The sequence below is a fragment of the Heterodontus francisci genome, chromosome 24 (genome assembly GCF_036365525.1).
Source record: "Heterodontus francisci isolate sHetFra1 chromosome 24, sHetFra1.hap1, whole genome shotgun sequence".
In the NCBI taxonomy this organism is placed as follows: domain Eukaryota; kingdom Metazoa; phylum Chordata; class Chondrichthyes; order Heterodontiformes; family Heterodontidae; genus Heterodontus; species Heterodontus francisci.
In genome coordinates, this window is record NC_090394.1 from 73,712,491 (window position 1) to 73,727,160 (window position 14,670).

Genomic DNA, 14,670 nt, shown 5'->3' on the forward strand with positions numbered 1-14,670 from the left:
CATGGCGCTTGGGCTGTTGTCAAGAGAGAAGGTTCCGGAAGCCGCCGTCGGTTTCAATGGTGAGTGTTTATCTAAGGCTGTTGGACGTGGCGCTGCTCAGAGCCGGCAGCGGGAGGCAGCTGTTCAATAGATGAGGAGCCCTGGACACAGAGTGGGTCCGATTTAGAGACGGTAACCTCCCTGAGTGTGCTCTGACCCGTTTAGAGATGGTCCCTCCCCCCGAATGGGCTTTGATCAATTTAGAGACAGTCCCCGAAGAGAAGGTTCTGACCCATTTAGAGACAGTCCCTCCCCAAAGTTGGGCTCAAACCCATTTGGAGAGGTCCCTTCCCAAGAGTGAGCTGTGACCCATTTAAAAATGGTCCCTCCTCAAGATTTCCATTTAGAAACCGTCCTTCCCCAAGAATGCCCTCTTCACCACCCCCCCCCCCCCCCTCCCTCTCCCCCAGATTGGGCTTTGACCAATTTGGAGACAGTGCCCCCCCGAGAGTGGACTCTGGCCCATTTAGAGGTGATCCCTCTCCAAGGGTGGACTGTAACCTATTTTGAGATGGTCCCTCCCCAAGAGTGAGCTGTGACCCATTTAAAAATGGTCCCTCCTCAAGATTTCCATTTAGAAACAGTCCTTCCCCAAGAATGCCCTCTTCACCCCTCCCCTCCCCCAGATTGGGCTTTGACCAATTTGGAGACAGTCCCTCCCCCACCCAAGAGTGGGCTCTGGCCTATTTAGAGATGATCCCTCACCAAGGGTGGACTGTAACCTATTTTGAGATGGTCCCTCCCCAAGAGTGTGCCCTGACTCATTTATGGACAGTCCCTCCCCAAGAGTGGGTTCTTTGAGTTAGAGACTATCCCTGAAGAGTGAGGCTTGACCGATTTAGGGATGGCCCCTCAGTGGACTGTGACTGATTTAGAGATGAGGAAGTGAGGACTTGTTTTGTGATCCCTTCAACTTCAGGAATTAGTAATTGATTTTAATCACTCTGCCATTGATGGCCGTGCCTTCAGCTGCCAATGGCCTAAGCTCTGGAATTCCCTCCCTATCCCTCTCCGCCTCTCTCTCCTCCTTTAAAACACTCCTTAAAGCCTACCTCTTTGACCAAGCTTTTGGTCACTTGCCCTAATATCTCCTCAGGTGGCTCGGTGTCAAATTTTGTTTAATAACGCTCCTGTGAAGTTCTGTGGGATGTTTTACTACGTTAAAGGTACTATATAAATACAAGTTGTTGCTTTTCATTAACAACCAGCTGGATCTCTTGGAAAGTTCTTTTATGATTTCCTTTATCGAGTGGTTCACACCCCACCTGATAGACGATCGATGTAGGTAAATATAGATAGAAGTAGGGAGTGAGCTGTCAGGTGGTACGTGGCCCTCGGTCTTGAGAAGACCACCAGTAATCATTGAGTAAGACTGACCTCCAACCCCATTTACTCTGTAAAGATGCCAATTTGTGATCACTTATTAAAAATATAGTTTTTTGACTTGATGGCAAAAGCTGAACATTTCTGAGGCACAATGGCTGTTAAAAAGTATTTGAATAACTTGTAATTGCCATTTTTCAGTATTCTGTAAAATATGGAATAGCTGTCTTTGGCATGCTTTGACAGCAACTTGAACTTTTGTAGTGGTTTAATTTGGAATGGGGGTAGAGTTAGAAAATGGCTGCAAGACACTTTGATGAGGCAGACTCTGCTGCAGTGTTCCCAGTGAACATCAGTACAAGCTCGAGGTGCAGCACCTCATCTTTTGATTAGGCACTCTACAGCCTTGCGGACTCAACATTGAGTTCAATAATTTAAGAGCATGACTGGCCTTTTTAAAATGTATTTATTTTTAAAATTTATTTTATTTTTAACCATGTGCCTGTTTTCCATGTTGTGCTTTTGGACAGAGATGCACATTATTCCATTAACACTTGTCTGAAATGATCCGTGCATTGTGTATTTAGGGTTTAGATTTTTACCCTTGAAATTTAATCGGTTCATTTTATATGGCAAATGGAGCAGGAGAATTGTCACATTCCAATCTTCATAGAATCTTACAGCGTAGAAGGAGGCCATTCGGCCCATCGTGCCTGTGCCAGCTCTTTCAAAGAGCTATGCAATTAGATCCGCCAGCTTCCACCACCAACCTCCCCCCCACCGCCCTGCAGTTTCCCCATAACCCTGCAAATGTTTCCTTTTCAATCACTTATCCAATTCCCTTTTGAAGGTCACTTTTGAATCTGCTTCCACCGCCCTTTCAGGCAGCACATTCCAGATCACAAAGACTCACTGCGTAAAATTTTCCTCATCTCCACCCCACCCAGCCCGGTTTTTTTGAAGATCGTGCATCCTTTGGTTACCAACCCAGCTGCCATTGGAAATAGTTTTTCTGTGCTTTTTTTCATGCCACTTTCCATCCTAGATTGGAATGCATGTTCCTTGATACTGAATGATAAAATTTATATTAGTGTAGTGAATAGTTACAAAACTAACTGGGGTGGTTATGATCAGGTTGAAAGTAGGGGCGGTGACCGAATGTGCATTACTGTTTACAAGCAGTTCCCAGGTGACAGCTGCCATATAGAACCTACTTACAAGATTTCCATGTGTACCATGGACTTCTGTTAATCCTCTGATACTATTGATAAAGTCCCATGTTGGGAGTTTTTTTGATTTCCCCATATGGACCAGAAGATTATTTGGTAGAGGACTTCCTAATTCAAAACTGCATTGAAAACCACAGAAATTTCTGAATGGTTTTCAGTGCCATTCTAATTGAAGGTTGTTCCCAGCTTGTTCCTACATGATTTAGTATAGCTTCAGAAGACTATTGGGAAATCAATTCTGGCAGATGACAAAAGACTGCTCAAGGTAACTCAGTGAATCTAGCTCCTGATTGTATGTTTTCAGAAGTTGATGCTCAGTAAAGAGTTGTGGAGAAACATTGGAATACAGTCTAATTTACTAATGGAATTCACTTTTCCTTGTTAGAGGCGGCCATGCCTACTTCCCTTCTGTGGGCTGTGGATGTACATGGAGTAGTTTATACTCTCTCTACGGCTGGCCAGTACTGGGAGTCATGCAAAGATGGAAGTTTACAATTTAAGAGACTGGCAGCTGTCAAGCAGTGCTGCTGGGGAATTGCTTGCGACCATCAGATCTATGTCTATGTCCATTCGAATGAGGTCCCAATCCGGTACCAAGAAGAGACCTACGAAAATCAGGTATGGAGACTTAAAATTGGATAAACTTTTGTGCTCGTGCTTGTAATTTTTTGTTGTCACTTGTTTTACTCTTTATGATTGTGCACACGGCCTGCCTTCCTGGATGCTGTCAGTGTTGCTTTTCTTTGACCAGAGGTGATGGATTTCTTTTCTCCCTCAACTGCTATGAGTTATAAGTACAGAGAAAAGGCATGTGTTCATATATCATATTTCTGAAGTATTGCAAAGCACTTCACATATCATAAATTGCTTTGAAGTACAGTGACAGTTATGAAGGTAAATGAGATAGCCAAATTTTTCACATAGCACGATCCCACAAACAGCAATGAAATGAATGACCAGTTCATCTGTTTTTTGATAATGTCAGTAGCAGAAGGAAAATTGGCCAGGACTCAGTTGAATTCATTTATATTTCCCCTCTCCCCTTAGAATCCAAATCTAGTACGGCGATATTTGGCAGTGCTATTGGCTGCATAAGGTCTGGGCACTTGGAGTGGATGGCTCTGTAACAATATAGAATTGCCTTCACATTTAAATACCAGTTGAGGCCAAAATTCAATATTGTGCCCCCTGAACAGGAACATGTTTCTTATTCAGTTTCTTATTTGACTACTAATGGCCACGGAAATAGATACGATCAGACGAGACGGTGAAATGTGAGTATTTATATTTATGACTGTGCTATGTTACAATTAAGGTAAACTCCTGTAACTAGACTTTCCGAAAATGCACAGCTTCTTGGTGCGTTATGCCTCAGAGATTTGTTTTGTCTGTTTTATGTAGCGCTGGAATCCTGTGGATGGTTTCAGTGACCGCCTGCTACCCAGTGACCGCTGGCAATGGAGCAATGTTACAGGGTTGATCCAGCAACCACTGAATGAGTTTAAACTCGCATCACAGCACTGGCAGTGGGAATCTGACTGGTACGTGGATGAAAATATTGGAGGAGAGCCAACAGAAAAAGGGGTAAGAGGGTGCAATCAGTGTCTGTGCTTATAATGAACATGCACATAGTAACATCATTTAGCAGGCAAGGATAATTAGAGCATCAACCCTGCTAATCTGAAGGACCCTTTTTTCCTTGGAGTAGCTGGCCAAAGCCATGAGCCACTTCCAAGCTTCTTGCAAACCAGACTGTGCCTTAATTTGCTGATATCTAGCCTATTGCAGTGTCCAGGGATTGACCAGCAATCTTGGTTTACAGGCTGTATCACATATCATCACATAACTTCTGAAAGTGGTGGAATAAACACTCATAACAGAACATGACTTCAGCTGGAATCTACCAAACAGATTTCTTAACAGTAAATTGACAGTTAAATAGTCAAATATAAACCTAATTATTCCTTCTCAAAATAAAACAAAAAAAAAACCCCAGTGTGAAAGAGGACCTGCAGCAAGGTCCCTGACCATAACTCTTTATGGGATTTTTCTGTTAACCTTCCAAAGATATCCCTTTGCCGGATGAATGAGCAAAATTAGTCTCAAATGCCCCAAGATATACTTTTAGTTCCTGAAGAGTAAAGGAATCAAAAGTTGGGCTTCCCTGGAGAAATTAGAGCAAAAATTGGGTTTTTTAAACAAGGCTAAGGTTTTTTTAAAATTCTTTGTCAGGATGTGGGTGGGTCACTGGCAAGGCCAGCATTTACTGCCCTTCCCTAATTGCCCTTGAGAAGGTGGTGGTGAGCTGCCTTCTTGAACCGCTGCAGTCCATGAGGTGTAGGTACACCCACAGTGCTGTTAAGGAGGGAGTTCCAGGATTTTGACCCAGCCACAATGAAGGAACAGCGACATATTTCCAAGTCAGGATAGTGTGTGACTTGGAGGCAGTAGTATTTCCGTGCACCTGCTGTCTTTGTCCTTCTAGGTGATGGGAGTCCAGTAATTGGGAGATGCTGTTGAAAAAGCCTTGGTGAGTTGCTGCATTGATCGTGTAAAGGTAAACACTGCAGCCACGGTGTGCCAGTGATGGAGGGATTGGATGTTTAGATTTGTGGATGAAGTCCCGATGAAGCAGACTGCTTTTTCCTGCATGGTGTTGAGGTGCCTCCATCCTCTTTTTGATTTCCATCTTTTCCAATCAAGGTATCTCACGTAACAAGGTGCCATAGATTCAATATCAGTGCAAGGAGGACTGAATGGTAAATTAGGAGTTTTTTTTTCATAGAGTGTTATTGGAACACATATTGCTTTACCAGAAGTGGCTATTGAGGCAGATACTATAACTATTTAGACATGATTTAGTGAATATTTAAAAAGGAAATGTAAATGTGATTAAAATTAAAAATTCCAGTTAAGGAGCTAGTACCAGGGCAGGTGTGATAGGCCAGATGGCTTCCTTTTGTATTGTAATTTTCTGTGATTCTATGTACTCTCACTTAGTCTAGTTTTAAAATCAGGTCTTTTGATTTAATGTTATATCTTTTCTCTTGAAGTCCCAACATTTTGTTTCTTTTCTTTACTACCTGGGAGCACTGGGCTAGTGACATCTCACCAATACTCCAAGATGTCTCTCCTGCTCTGATATGGCTAGGCTGTTTCCACTAAGTACATGTTACACTTGTAAAACAGGAATTTTGCTTTTTTAAAACATTATTCATGGCAAAAGATAAATAAGTTCCCGTTGTATTCAAGAAGTATTGAAGAGCTCCTTTTAATTTTGTTATTTTGTTGTGTTGTTTCTACAGTCGTGTGTGTTGATAACTGGATTCAAATTGGTATTAAGAAAGGAAGACTTGCCTTTTAAAAGCACATTTCATGATATCCCAAAAGCACTTTACAGCCAAAAAGTACTTTTTGGAGTGCAGTCACTGTTGTAATGTAGGAAACATGGCAGCCAATTTGCACACAGCAAGCTCCCATAAACAGAAGTGTGATAAAGACAGATTTGTCATGATGTTGATTGAAGGATAAATATTGGCCATAACTCCCCTGCTGTTCTTTGAAGAAGCAGCTGTGAGATCTTTTATGTCCACCTGAGAGGGCAGACAAGGCCTCAGTTTAACATCTGAAAGATGGCACCTCCAACACTGCAGCACTCCTTCAGTACTAGATTTTTGTGTTCAGGTCCTAGAGTGGGACTTGAACCCATAACTTTGTGACTTAGAGGTGAGAGTTTTACCAACTGAGCCACGGCTGGTGTTGTAACTAGGTTGCATGTCCTTGCTGAAATGACCTGAGAGGGCAGAGGTCCATTTACATCGTGTATTGTATCTCCAGAGATGAAGGGAGCGATTTAAAACAAATGTAGGGCTTAAATTTTGATTTGATCTTTGAAGGACACTTCTAATTAGTTGCATATTATTAATTACAAAGCTGTGCATTTGTCATTTTTATTTCTCTAGAGATAGGTTAATCTAGTTGATAGGTTAATTGGCCATTATAAATTGTCCCTAGTATAGGTAGGCGGTAGGGAAATATAGGGACAGGTGGGGATGTGATAGGAATATGGGATTAGTGTAGGATTAGTATAAATGGGTGGTTGATGGTCGGCACAGACTCGGTGAGCCGAAGGGCCTGTTTCAGTGCTGTATCTCTAAACTAAACTCACAACCCAGTTGAACCAGTCAATACTAGGACTTACTGATTTGTTTTAAATAAATCTAGTGGATAAATAGTTGTCATTTGTCACCTAGTGAATTATTAGTACCCCACCTATTGTCAGATCTGCTCTTTCTTTATACAAAGAAGGGGTTAATTCTAAATAATGATTAATCAAAACAATATACTTTTTTCAAACTACTGATATTGAACACAAGGCCCATTAATAATGGAGGTTTAACTAAATTCAGAATCATAGATTTTCTTTAAAAGCTCATTTGTATCTTGCGTTAGAGTTGTGTGCTCCTTGCTGTCGTAAATACCCTATATCACTGAATAAAATTTAAGATTTCCAGATAAACTATCTTGGTTTAATAACATTTGTGGAGATTAATATAACCCCTTACACTACAAAATGAAATATTTCTATTAACTTGCATGCAACAAAACTACTTCACATACTAAAAGCAAAAAATGTTGCTAAATGGTCGTAATCTCTGACAAATTTCTACAAACTTATTTGTGCTCCATCTCATACAGCCACTCTTTCTTATTCTGGCAGATCATTGGTTTACTGCAACAGCTTCGGTTTATATAGTGCCTTTAATGTAGTAAAATGCCCCAAGGCGCTGACTGCCTGTGATCCCAAACTTCCACCTGAGACACAGCTTTTAGGAGAGCAGAAGGGACTGTTTCGTGAGATCATTGGCATATCTGTATGTAGCAGTTCTATTGATTTAATTTCTGTTTTAAGGATTCTATGGAATGTACAGCACAGAAACGGGCCATTCAGCCCAACTGGTCTGTACCAGTGATTTTATAGAACTAATTTCTAAACCTGTAACAGAATGCCCAAAGATGTTTGTGTTTGCCATTTCAGGGTTGGACGTATGCCATTGATTTTCCTGCCACTTACACAAAGGACAAGCGGTGGAACTCTTGTGTGCGTCGGCGGCGATGGATCCGATACAGAAGATACAAGTCATGTGACATGTGGGCAAAGGTTCGTAGACTAGTCTATTCTCCAGGTAGTGTTAAGATTCAGATAATTTGGAATGTACCCTTGTGTGAATTTGGAACATAGGAGTAGGAGTAGGCCATTCAGCCCATCGAGCCTGCCCCGCCATTCAATACAATATTGGCTGATCATCCACTTCAATGCCTTTTTCCCACACTATCCCCATATCCCCTTACCTCATTTGTATTTAGAAATCTGTCAATCTCTGCTTTAAACGTACTCAATGACTGAGCTTCCACCGCCCTCTGGGGTAGAGAATTCCAAAGATTCACAACCCTCTGAGTAAAGAAATTTCTCCTCATCTCTGTCCTAAGTGGCTTCCCCCTTATTTTGAAATTGTGTCCCCTGGTTCTAGACTCCCCAACCAGGGGAAACATCTTAGCTGCATCTACCCTGTCTATCCCTTTAAGTATTTTGTAGGTTTCAACGAGATCACCTCTCATTCTCCGAAACTTTAGAGAATACAGGCCCAGTTTCCTTAATCTGTCTTCATAGGACAGTCCCGCCATCCCGGGAACAAGTCTGATGAATCTTCGTTGCACTCCCTCTTTGGCAATAATATCCTTCCTAAGGTAAGGGGCCAAAACTAAACCCAGTACTCCAAGTGCGGTCTTACCAAGGTTCTATACAATTGAAGCAAGACTTCACTACTCCTGTACTCGAATCCTCTTGCGATAAAGGCTAACGTACAATTAGCCTTCTTAATTGCTTGCTGCACCTGCATGTTAGCCTTCATAGAGTTATATAGCACAGAAACAGGCCATTTGGCCCATCATGTCTGTGCCGGCCATCAAGCACCTAACTATTCTAATCTTTCAGTGACTTATTGACAAGGACACCCAGGTCCCTTTGTACATCTGCACTTTCTAATCTCTTACCATTTAAGAAATATTCTGCACATCTGTTCCTCCTACCAAAGTGGATAACTTCACATTTTTCCACATTATATTCCATCTGCTACGTTCTTGCCCACTCACTAAGTCTGTCCAAATCCCCTTGAAGCCGCTTTGCATCAAAAGCTTTCTGAAAATCCAAGTATACCACATCCACTGACTCCCCTTTATCAATTCTGTTGGAAACATTCTCAAAAAACTCAAAACAGGATCGTCAAATATGATTTCCCATTCATAAATCCATGTTGACTATGCCCAGTCAGATCATTATTATCCAAGTGTCCATTTATCACATCCTTTAGGATAGATTCTAGCATTTTCCCAATGACTGATGTAAGACAAACGGCCGGAATTTGACAGTGGGTGGACGGGAGCCGGATTCTGATGTAAATGTCGGTGCCGAACCCGCTTCCGCCCAGCCTGGGGATCCGTCCCGTATTTTACGGATCCCCAGGCTTTAATTAGCCTGAAGCGGGACTTCCACCCACTTGAGGGAGGAGGTCCCGCCTCAGTGAGCTGTCGGCCAATCAGTGGGCCGGCAGCTCTTAGTCTCAGCAGCGCCACCGGGAGCGGTGGCCACTGCTGGGACTGCAGCCCAGCCAACCGAGGAGGATACCAAGGAGCCGAGACTGAAGGTAAGTTTGGGTTGCCTCACCAGGGAAATCGGTCGTGCCCTGGTGAGGCTAGAGTGGTCGTTTGGGGGGAGGGGGCGTCATAGATCCCGGGGTTGGGTTGGGAGGTGGGGGCGGCCCTCAATCGGGCACCCTGTACCCGATTGCCAGGCGCCCCCCCCCCCCCCCCCCCCCCTGGTGTGCGGAAAGGCCAGCAGCTATAGCTGGGCAGCCTTTCACGTCCCCGGCACACCCGCTTGCCATGGGTAAAATACCTGTGGAGGCGGGCGAGGGCCGTTAAGTGGCCACTTAAGGGTCTTGATTGGCCTTGGGCGGGCAGGCCGTTTCTCACCCCCCACCCACCTGCCGGACTTGCGTAAACTTGGTCGGAGGTGGAATCGGGGCGGTTAGGCTCCCGGAGCCTGCTGCTCAATTTTACGTCGCTCCCACGCCGCCATCCAACCTGCTAGGGCAGCGTAAAATTCCGGCCAACAGCTCTGTAACCCTGTTTTCTCTCTCCCTCCCTTCTTAAATAGTGGGGTGACATTTGCGACCTTCCAATCTGCAGGAACCGCTCAAGAATCTATAGAATTTTGGAAGATGATCACCAATGCATCCACTATCTCCATAGCCACCTCTTTCAACACTGTGGGATGTAGAATATCAGGTCCTGGGTCTTATCAACCTTCAGCCCCATTAATGTCACCAATACAACCTTCTTACTAATACTAGTTTCCTTCAATTCCTCATTCCCCCAATCCCTTCGATCTCTAATTCTGGGAGATTTCTTGTATCTTCCTCAGTGAAGACAGACACAAAGTAATCATTTAGCTTCTCTGCCATTTTTCTATTCCCCATTATAAATTCTCCTAACTCTGCATGTAATGGACCCACATTTGTCTTAGCCAGATGCTTCCTATTTCCGTTCCTGTAGAAACTGTTACAGTCTGTTTTTATATTTTTTGCTAGCTTACATTCATATTCTATTCTCCCTTTCTTTATCAGTTTCTTCGTTCTCCTTTGCTGTATTCTAAAATCCTCCCAATCCTCCGGTTTACTACTATTTCTGGCAAATTTATAGGCCTTTTCTTTTAATCTTATACAATCCTTAACTTCCTTTGGTAGCTGCAGTTGACTGCCTTTACTTTTGGAGCTATTGTGCCTTGAAGGAATGCATAGTTGCTGTAAACTATGTAATAATTCTTTGAAGGCTATCCATTGTCTATGCACTTTCATACCTTTTTAATGTATTTTCCCAATCAACCTCAGCCAATTTGCCCTTCATACCGTCATAATTTTCTTTGTTCAAATTTAACACCCTGGCTTCAGATTGAACTACCTCCCTTTCAAATGTAATGTAAAATTCTATCATATTCTGATAACTCATCCCTAAGGTTCTTTTACAACAAGATTATTAATTAGCCCTTTCTCATTACATACTAGATCTAAAATAGCTTGTTCTCTAGTCAGTTCCTCAACATACTGCTCTAGAAAACCATCCCTAACACACTCCAGAAACACCTCCCCCACAGCATTAGTGCTCATTAGGTTTACCCAGTCTATATGCAGATTCAATTCACCCATGATTACTGTATTAACCATGCTACATACTTCTTTAATCTTCTGATTAACACCATGCTCCACACTACCACTACTGTTTGGTGGCCTATCAACAACTCCTACCAATGTTTGCTGCCCTTGCTGTTTCTTAGCTCCACCCAAACAGATTCCACATTTTGTTCTTCCGCTCTACGATCCTCCCATACTAATGTACTGATCTCATCCTTTATTATCAGTACAACACCACCTCCTTCTCCTTTTTGCCTGTCCTTCCTAAATGTCGAATGACCTTGAATATTCAGTTCCCAGACTTGGTCACCCTGTAGACCCGTTTCCATTATGGCAATTAGATCATACCCATTTACCTCTATTTGGGCCTTTAAATCATCTACCTTGTTGTGAATACTGCGTGCATTCAGGTAGAGTGCCCTTAACCTTGTCGTCTTGACATTCTGTATTCTAAGACTAATTGATGCTCGCCTTTGTTTCGCCTGCCTTCTAATGTCACTTGCTACTTTTCTACCTGCTGCTTTACTTCCTTCCAATTTGAGCTATCCCTCAGGTTCCCATTCCCCTGACAAGCTAGTTTATACCCTCCCCAACAGCACTAGCAAATCTCCCTGCGAGGATATTAGTTCCGGTCCTGTTAAGGTGTAGCCCGTCCATCTTGTACAGGTCCTACCTGCCCCAGAACCGTCCCAATGCCTCAGAAATCTGATGCCGCCCCTCCTACACCAGTTCTCCAGCCACGTGGTCAATCGATCAATTCTCCTATTCCTATGCTCACTAGCACGTGGCACTAGGGGTAATCCTGAGATTACTGCTTTGAAGGTCCTGCTTTTTAATTTCCTTCCTAACTCCCTAAAATCTGCTTTCAGGACCTCATCCCTCTTCCTACCTATGTCATTGGTACCAATGTGGACCACGACCTCTGGCTGTTCACCCTCCCCCAGAAGGATGTCCTGCAGCTGCTCCATGACATCCTTGACCCTGGCATCAGGGAGGCAACACACCATCCTGGAGTCACGTTTACTGCTGCAGAAACGCTTGTCTGATCCCCTGACTATCGAATCCCCTATCGCTATTGCTCTTGCACGCTTCTTCATCCCTTCCTTTGCAGCTGAGCCACCTGTGGTGCCATGGACTTTGCTGTGGCTGCACCCCCCTGAGGAACCATCACTCTCTCCAGTATCCAAAATGGAAAACCGATTAACAAGCCAGATAGACTCGGGGGACTCCTGCACTGCCTGCCTGGTTCTCTTAGACTGCCAGGTGGTCACCCATTCCCTCTCTGCCTGCATGCTCCTAACCTGCAGTGTGACTACCTCACTAAACGTGCTATCCATGTAGTCTTCTGCCTTGCAGATGCACAACAGTGACTCCAGCCGCCACTCGAGTTCTGAAACCCGGAGCTCCAGCTCCTGCAGATGTGTTCGTCTAGGACACGTGGTGTGCCAATGACTTCCCACATACCGCAGGATGTACATTCCACTTGGACAAGCTGATCTGCCATACCGTAACTTTAAAAACTTTTTATTACAATGAGAAGTAAAATAACTTGCCAGTTACTCGGCAATCAACTTCTTCCCCTGTACCGAAGAGAGAGGCTGAAAAAAGGTAGAAGAAAGAAAGGAGCCCTCCCTCACGCACCAAACTCTCACTTTACACTCTGTGCACATAAATTTATTTTCTTCTTAATTTATGTTCCTCTGCTTACCGAACTCCGTCAATTATCAAACTTCCTTAATGCTCTGTGCCCACTAGCAGCACTCAGTGTAGACCAGCAGCACTGAGAGTCCCTGAATTTATACTCTGAAAACAATGCTGTCAGTTCTGCTGGAGCGCTGCTCGGAAACCAGTTTAATCTAGCTACCTAATTAACTAGCTACAGCTATTCCCAGTGTTAGTATACCCCTGTTTAAAACTGCAAGAAACCTAACTTCTTAACTGAAACAGGAATTTCAATTAATCTCTAGATATAAACAAAACAAAAACTGGTCTTGAGATTAACCCTTAAAATTCACTCACTTACCAAACTCCCTTCTTCACACTCAGTGCAGTGCGAGCCTTCTAAATGGACCTTGCACGACAGGAATACATAGTTATTCAGTAGGTGAATTCGACTGACTCATGAGTGAGTGACTTTGTTGTAAATGGAATGAATTTGCCTATTTTCTGCATTCCACATCCAGCAAGTAGCCATTCATGCTTCTATTTATATGATTATAGACTTACAACACAGTTTAAAATTGTTAGAAAATGCTACACAGATAGTCTTGCAAGTCACAGACTGGAGGAAGGTATATAGTGGGGTTCCCCAGGGGTTGGTATTAGGACCCCTGCTTTTCTCGATATAAATGACCTAGACTTGGACGTATAGGCACAGTTTCAAAATTTGAGGATGACACAAAACTTGGAAGCTGCGAGGAGGTTAGTGATAAACTTCAAGAGGACATAGACTGACTGGTGGAATGGGCAGACAAGTGGCAGATGAAATTTAATGCAGACACGTGTGAAGTCATTCATTTTGGTAGGAAGAACGAGGAAAGGCAATATAAATTAAAGTATACAATTCTAAAGGGGGTGCAGGAGCAGAGAGACCTGGGGGTATATGTACATAAATTATTGAAAGTTGCAGGGCAGGTGGAGAAAGCGGTTACTAAAGCATATGAGATCCTAGATGTTATCATTAGGGACACAGAGTACAAAAACAAGGAAGATATGATCTCTCTTTAGCCTCCTTGTCTCGAGAGACAATGGGTAAGCGCCTGAAGGTGGTCAGTGGTTTGTGAAGCAGTTCCTGGAGTGGCTATAAAGGCCAATTCTAGAGTGACAGACTCTTCCGCAGGTGCTACAGATAAAATTGGTTGTCAGGGCTGTTACACAGTTGGCTCTCCCCTTGCGCTTCTGTCTTTTTTCCTGTCAACTGCTAAGTCTCTTCGACTCGCCACACTTTAGCCCCGCCTTTATGGCTGCCCGCCAGCTCTGGCGATCACTGGCAACTGACTCCCACGACTTGTGGTCAATGTCACAGGACTTCATGTCGCGTTTGCAGACATCTTTAAAGCGGAGACATGGACGGCCGATGGGTCTGATACCAGTGGCGAGCTCGCTGTACAATGTGTCCTTGGGGATCCTGCCATCTTCCATGTGGCTCACATGGCCAAGCCATCTCGAGCGCCGCTGGCTCAGTAGGGTGTATATGCTGGGGATGTTGGCCGCCTCGAGGACTTCTGTGTTGGAGATACGGTCCTGCCACCTGATGCCAAGGATTCTCCGGAGGCAACGAAGATGGAATGAATTGAGACGTCACTCTTGGCTGACATGCGTTGGCCAAGCCTCGCTGCCGTAGAGCAAGGTACTGAAGATATGATAAACCTGTATAAAACACTGGTTCAGCCTCAACTGGCGTGTTGTGTCCAATTCTGGGCACCACACTTTTAGAAGGCTGTTAAAGCATTAGAGAGGGTGCAGAAAAGATTCATGAGAATGGTTCCAGGATGAGGAACTTCAGTTATGTGGATAGGTTGGAGAAGCTGGGGTTGTTCTCCTTGGAGAAGAGGAGATTTGATAGAGGGGTTCCAAATCAGGAGGGGTCTGGACAGAGTAGATAGGGTGAAACTGTTCCCATTAGCAGAAGGATCCAGAATTAGAGAACACCGATTTAAGGTGATTGACAAAAGAATCAGAGGCAACATGAGGAAAAACTTTTTTATGCAGCGAGTTGTTCGGATCTGCAATGCATTGCCTGAGTATGTGGTGGAGGCAGGTTCAATTGAGGCCTTCAAAAGAGAATTGGATAATTATCTGGAGAAGAAATTTTGCAGGGCCACGGGGAA

At 43.8% G+C, this 14,670-nt stretch overlaps 1 protein-coding gene across 4 annotated transcripts in view; it reads left to right on the forward strand.

Annotated features, from left to right (window-relative positions):
- tecpr1a (tectonin beta-propeller repeat containing 1a) overlaps nucleotides 1-14,670 on the forward strand; it is a 99,293-nt gene continuing 84,623 nt past the window's right edge. For 2 of the 4 annotated variants that reach the window (XM_068056576.1, XM_068056573.1), the window contains exons 1-4: nucleotides 1-59; nucleotides 2,977-3,209; nucleotides 3,993-4,175; nucleotides 7,630-7,752. In XM_068056576.1, coding sequence (XP_067912677.1) covers nucleotides 2-59; nucleotides 2,977-3,209; nucleotides 3,993-4,175; nucleotides 7,630-7,752 — 597 coding nt within the window. In that variant the 5' untranslated portion in view covers nucleotide 1. Of the gene's footprint in view, nucleotides 60-85; nucleotides 172-2,976; nucleotides 3,210-3,992; nucleotides 4,176-7,629; nucleotides 7,753-14,670 lie in introns of those variants that run through there. The other 2 variants (XM_068056574.1, XM_068056575.1) reach the window with 2 other exon arrangements.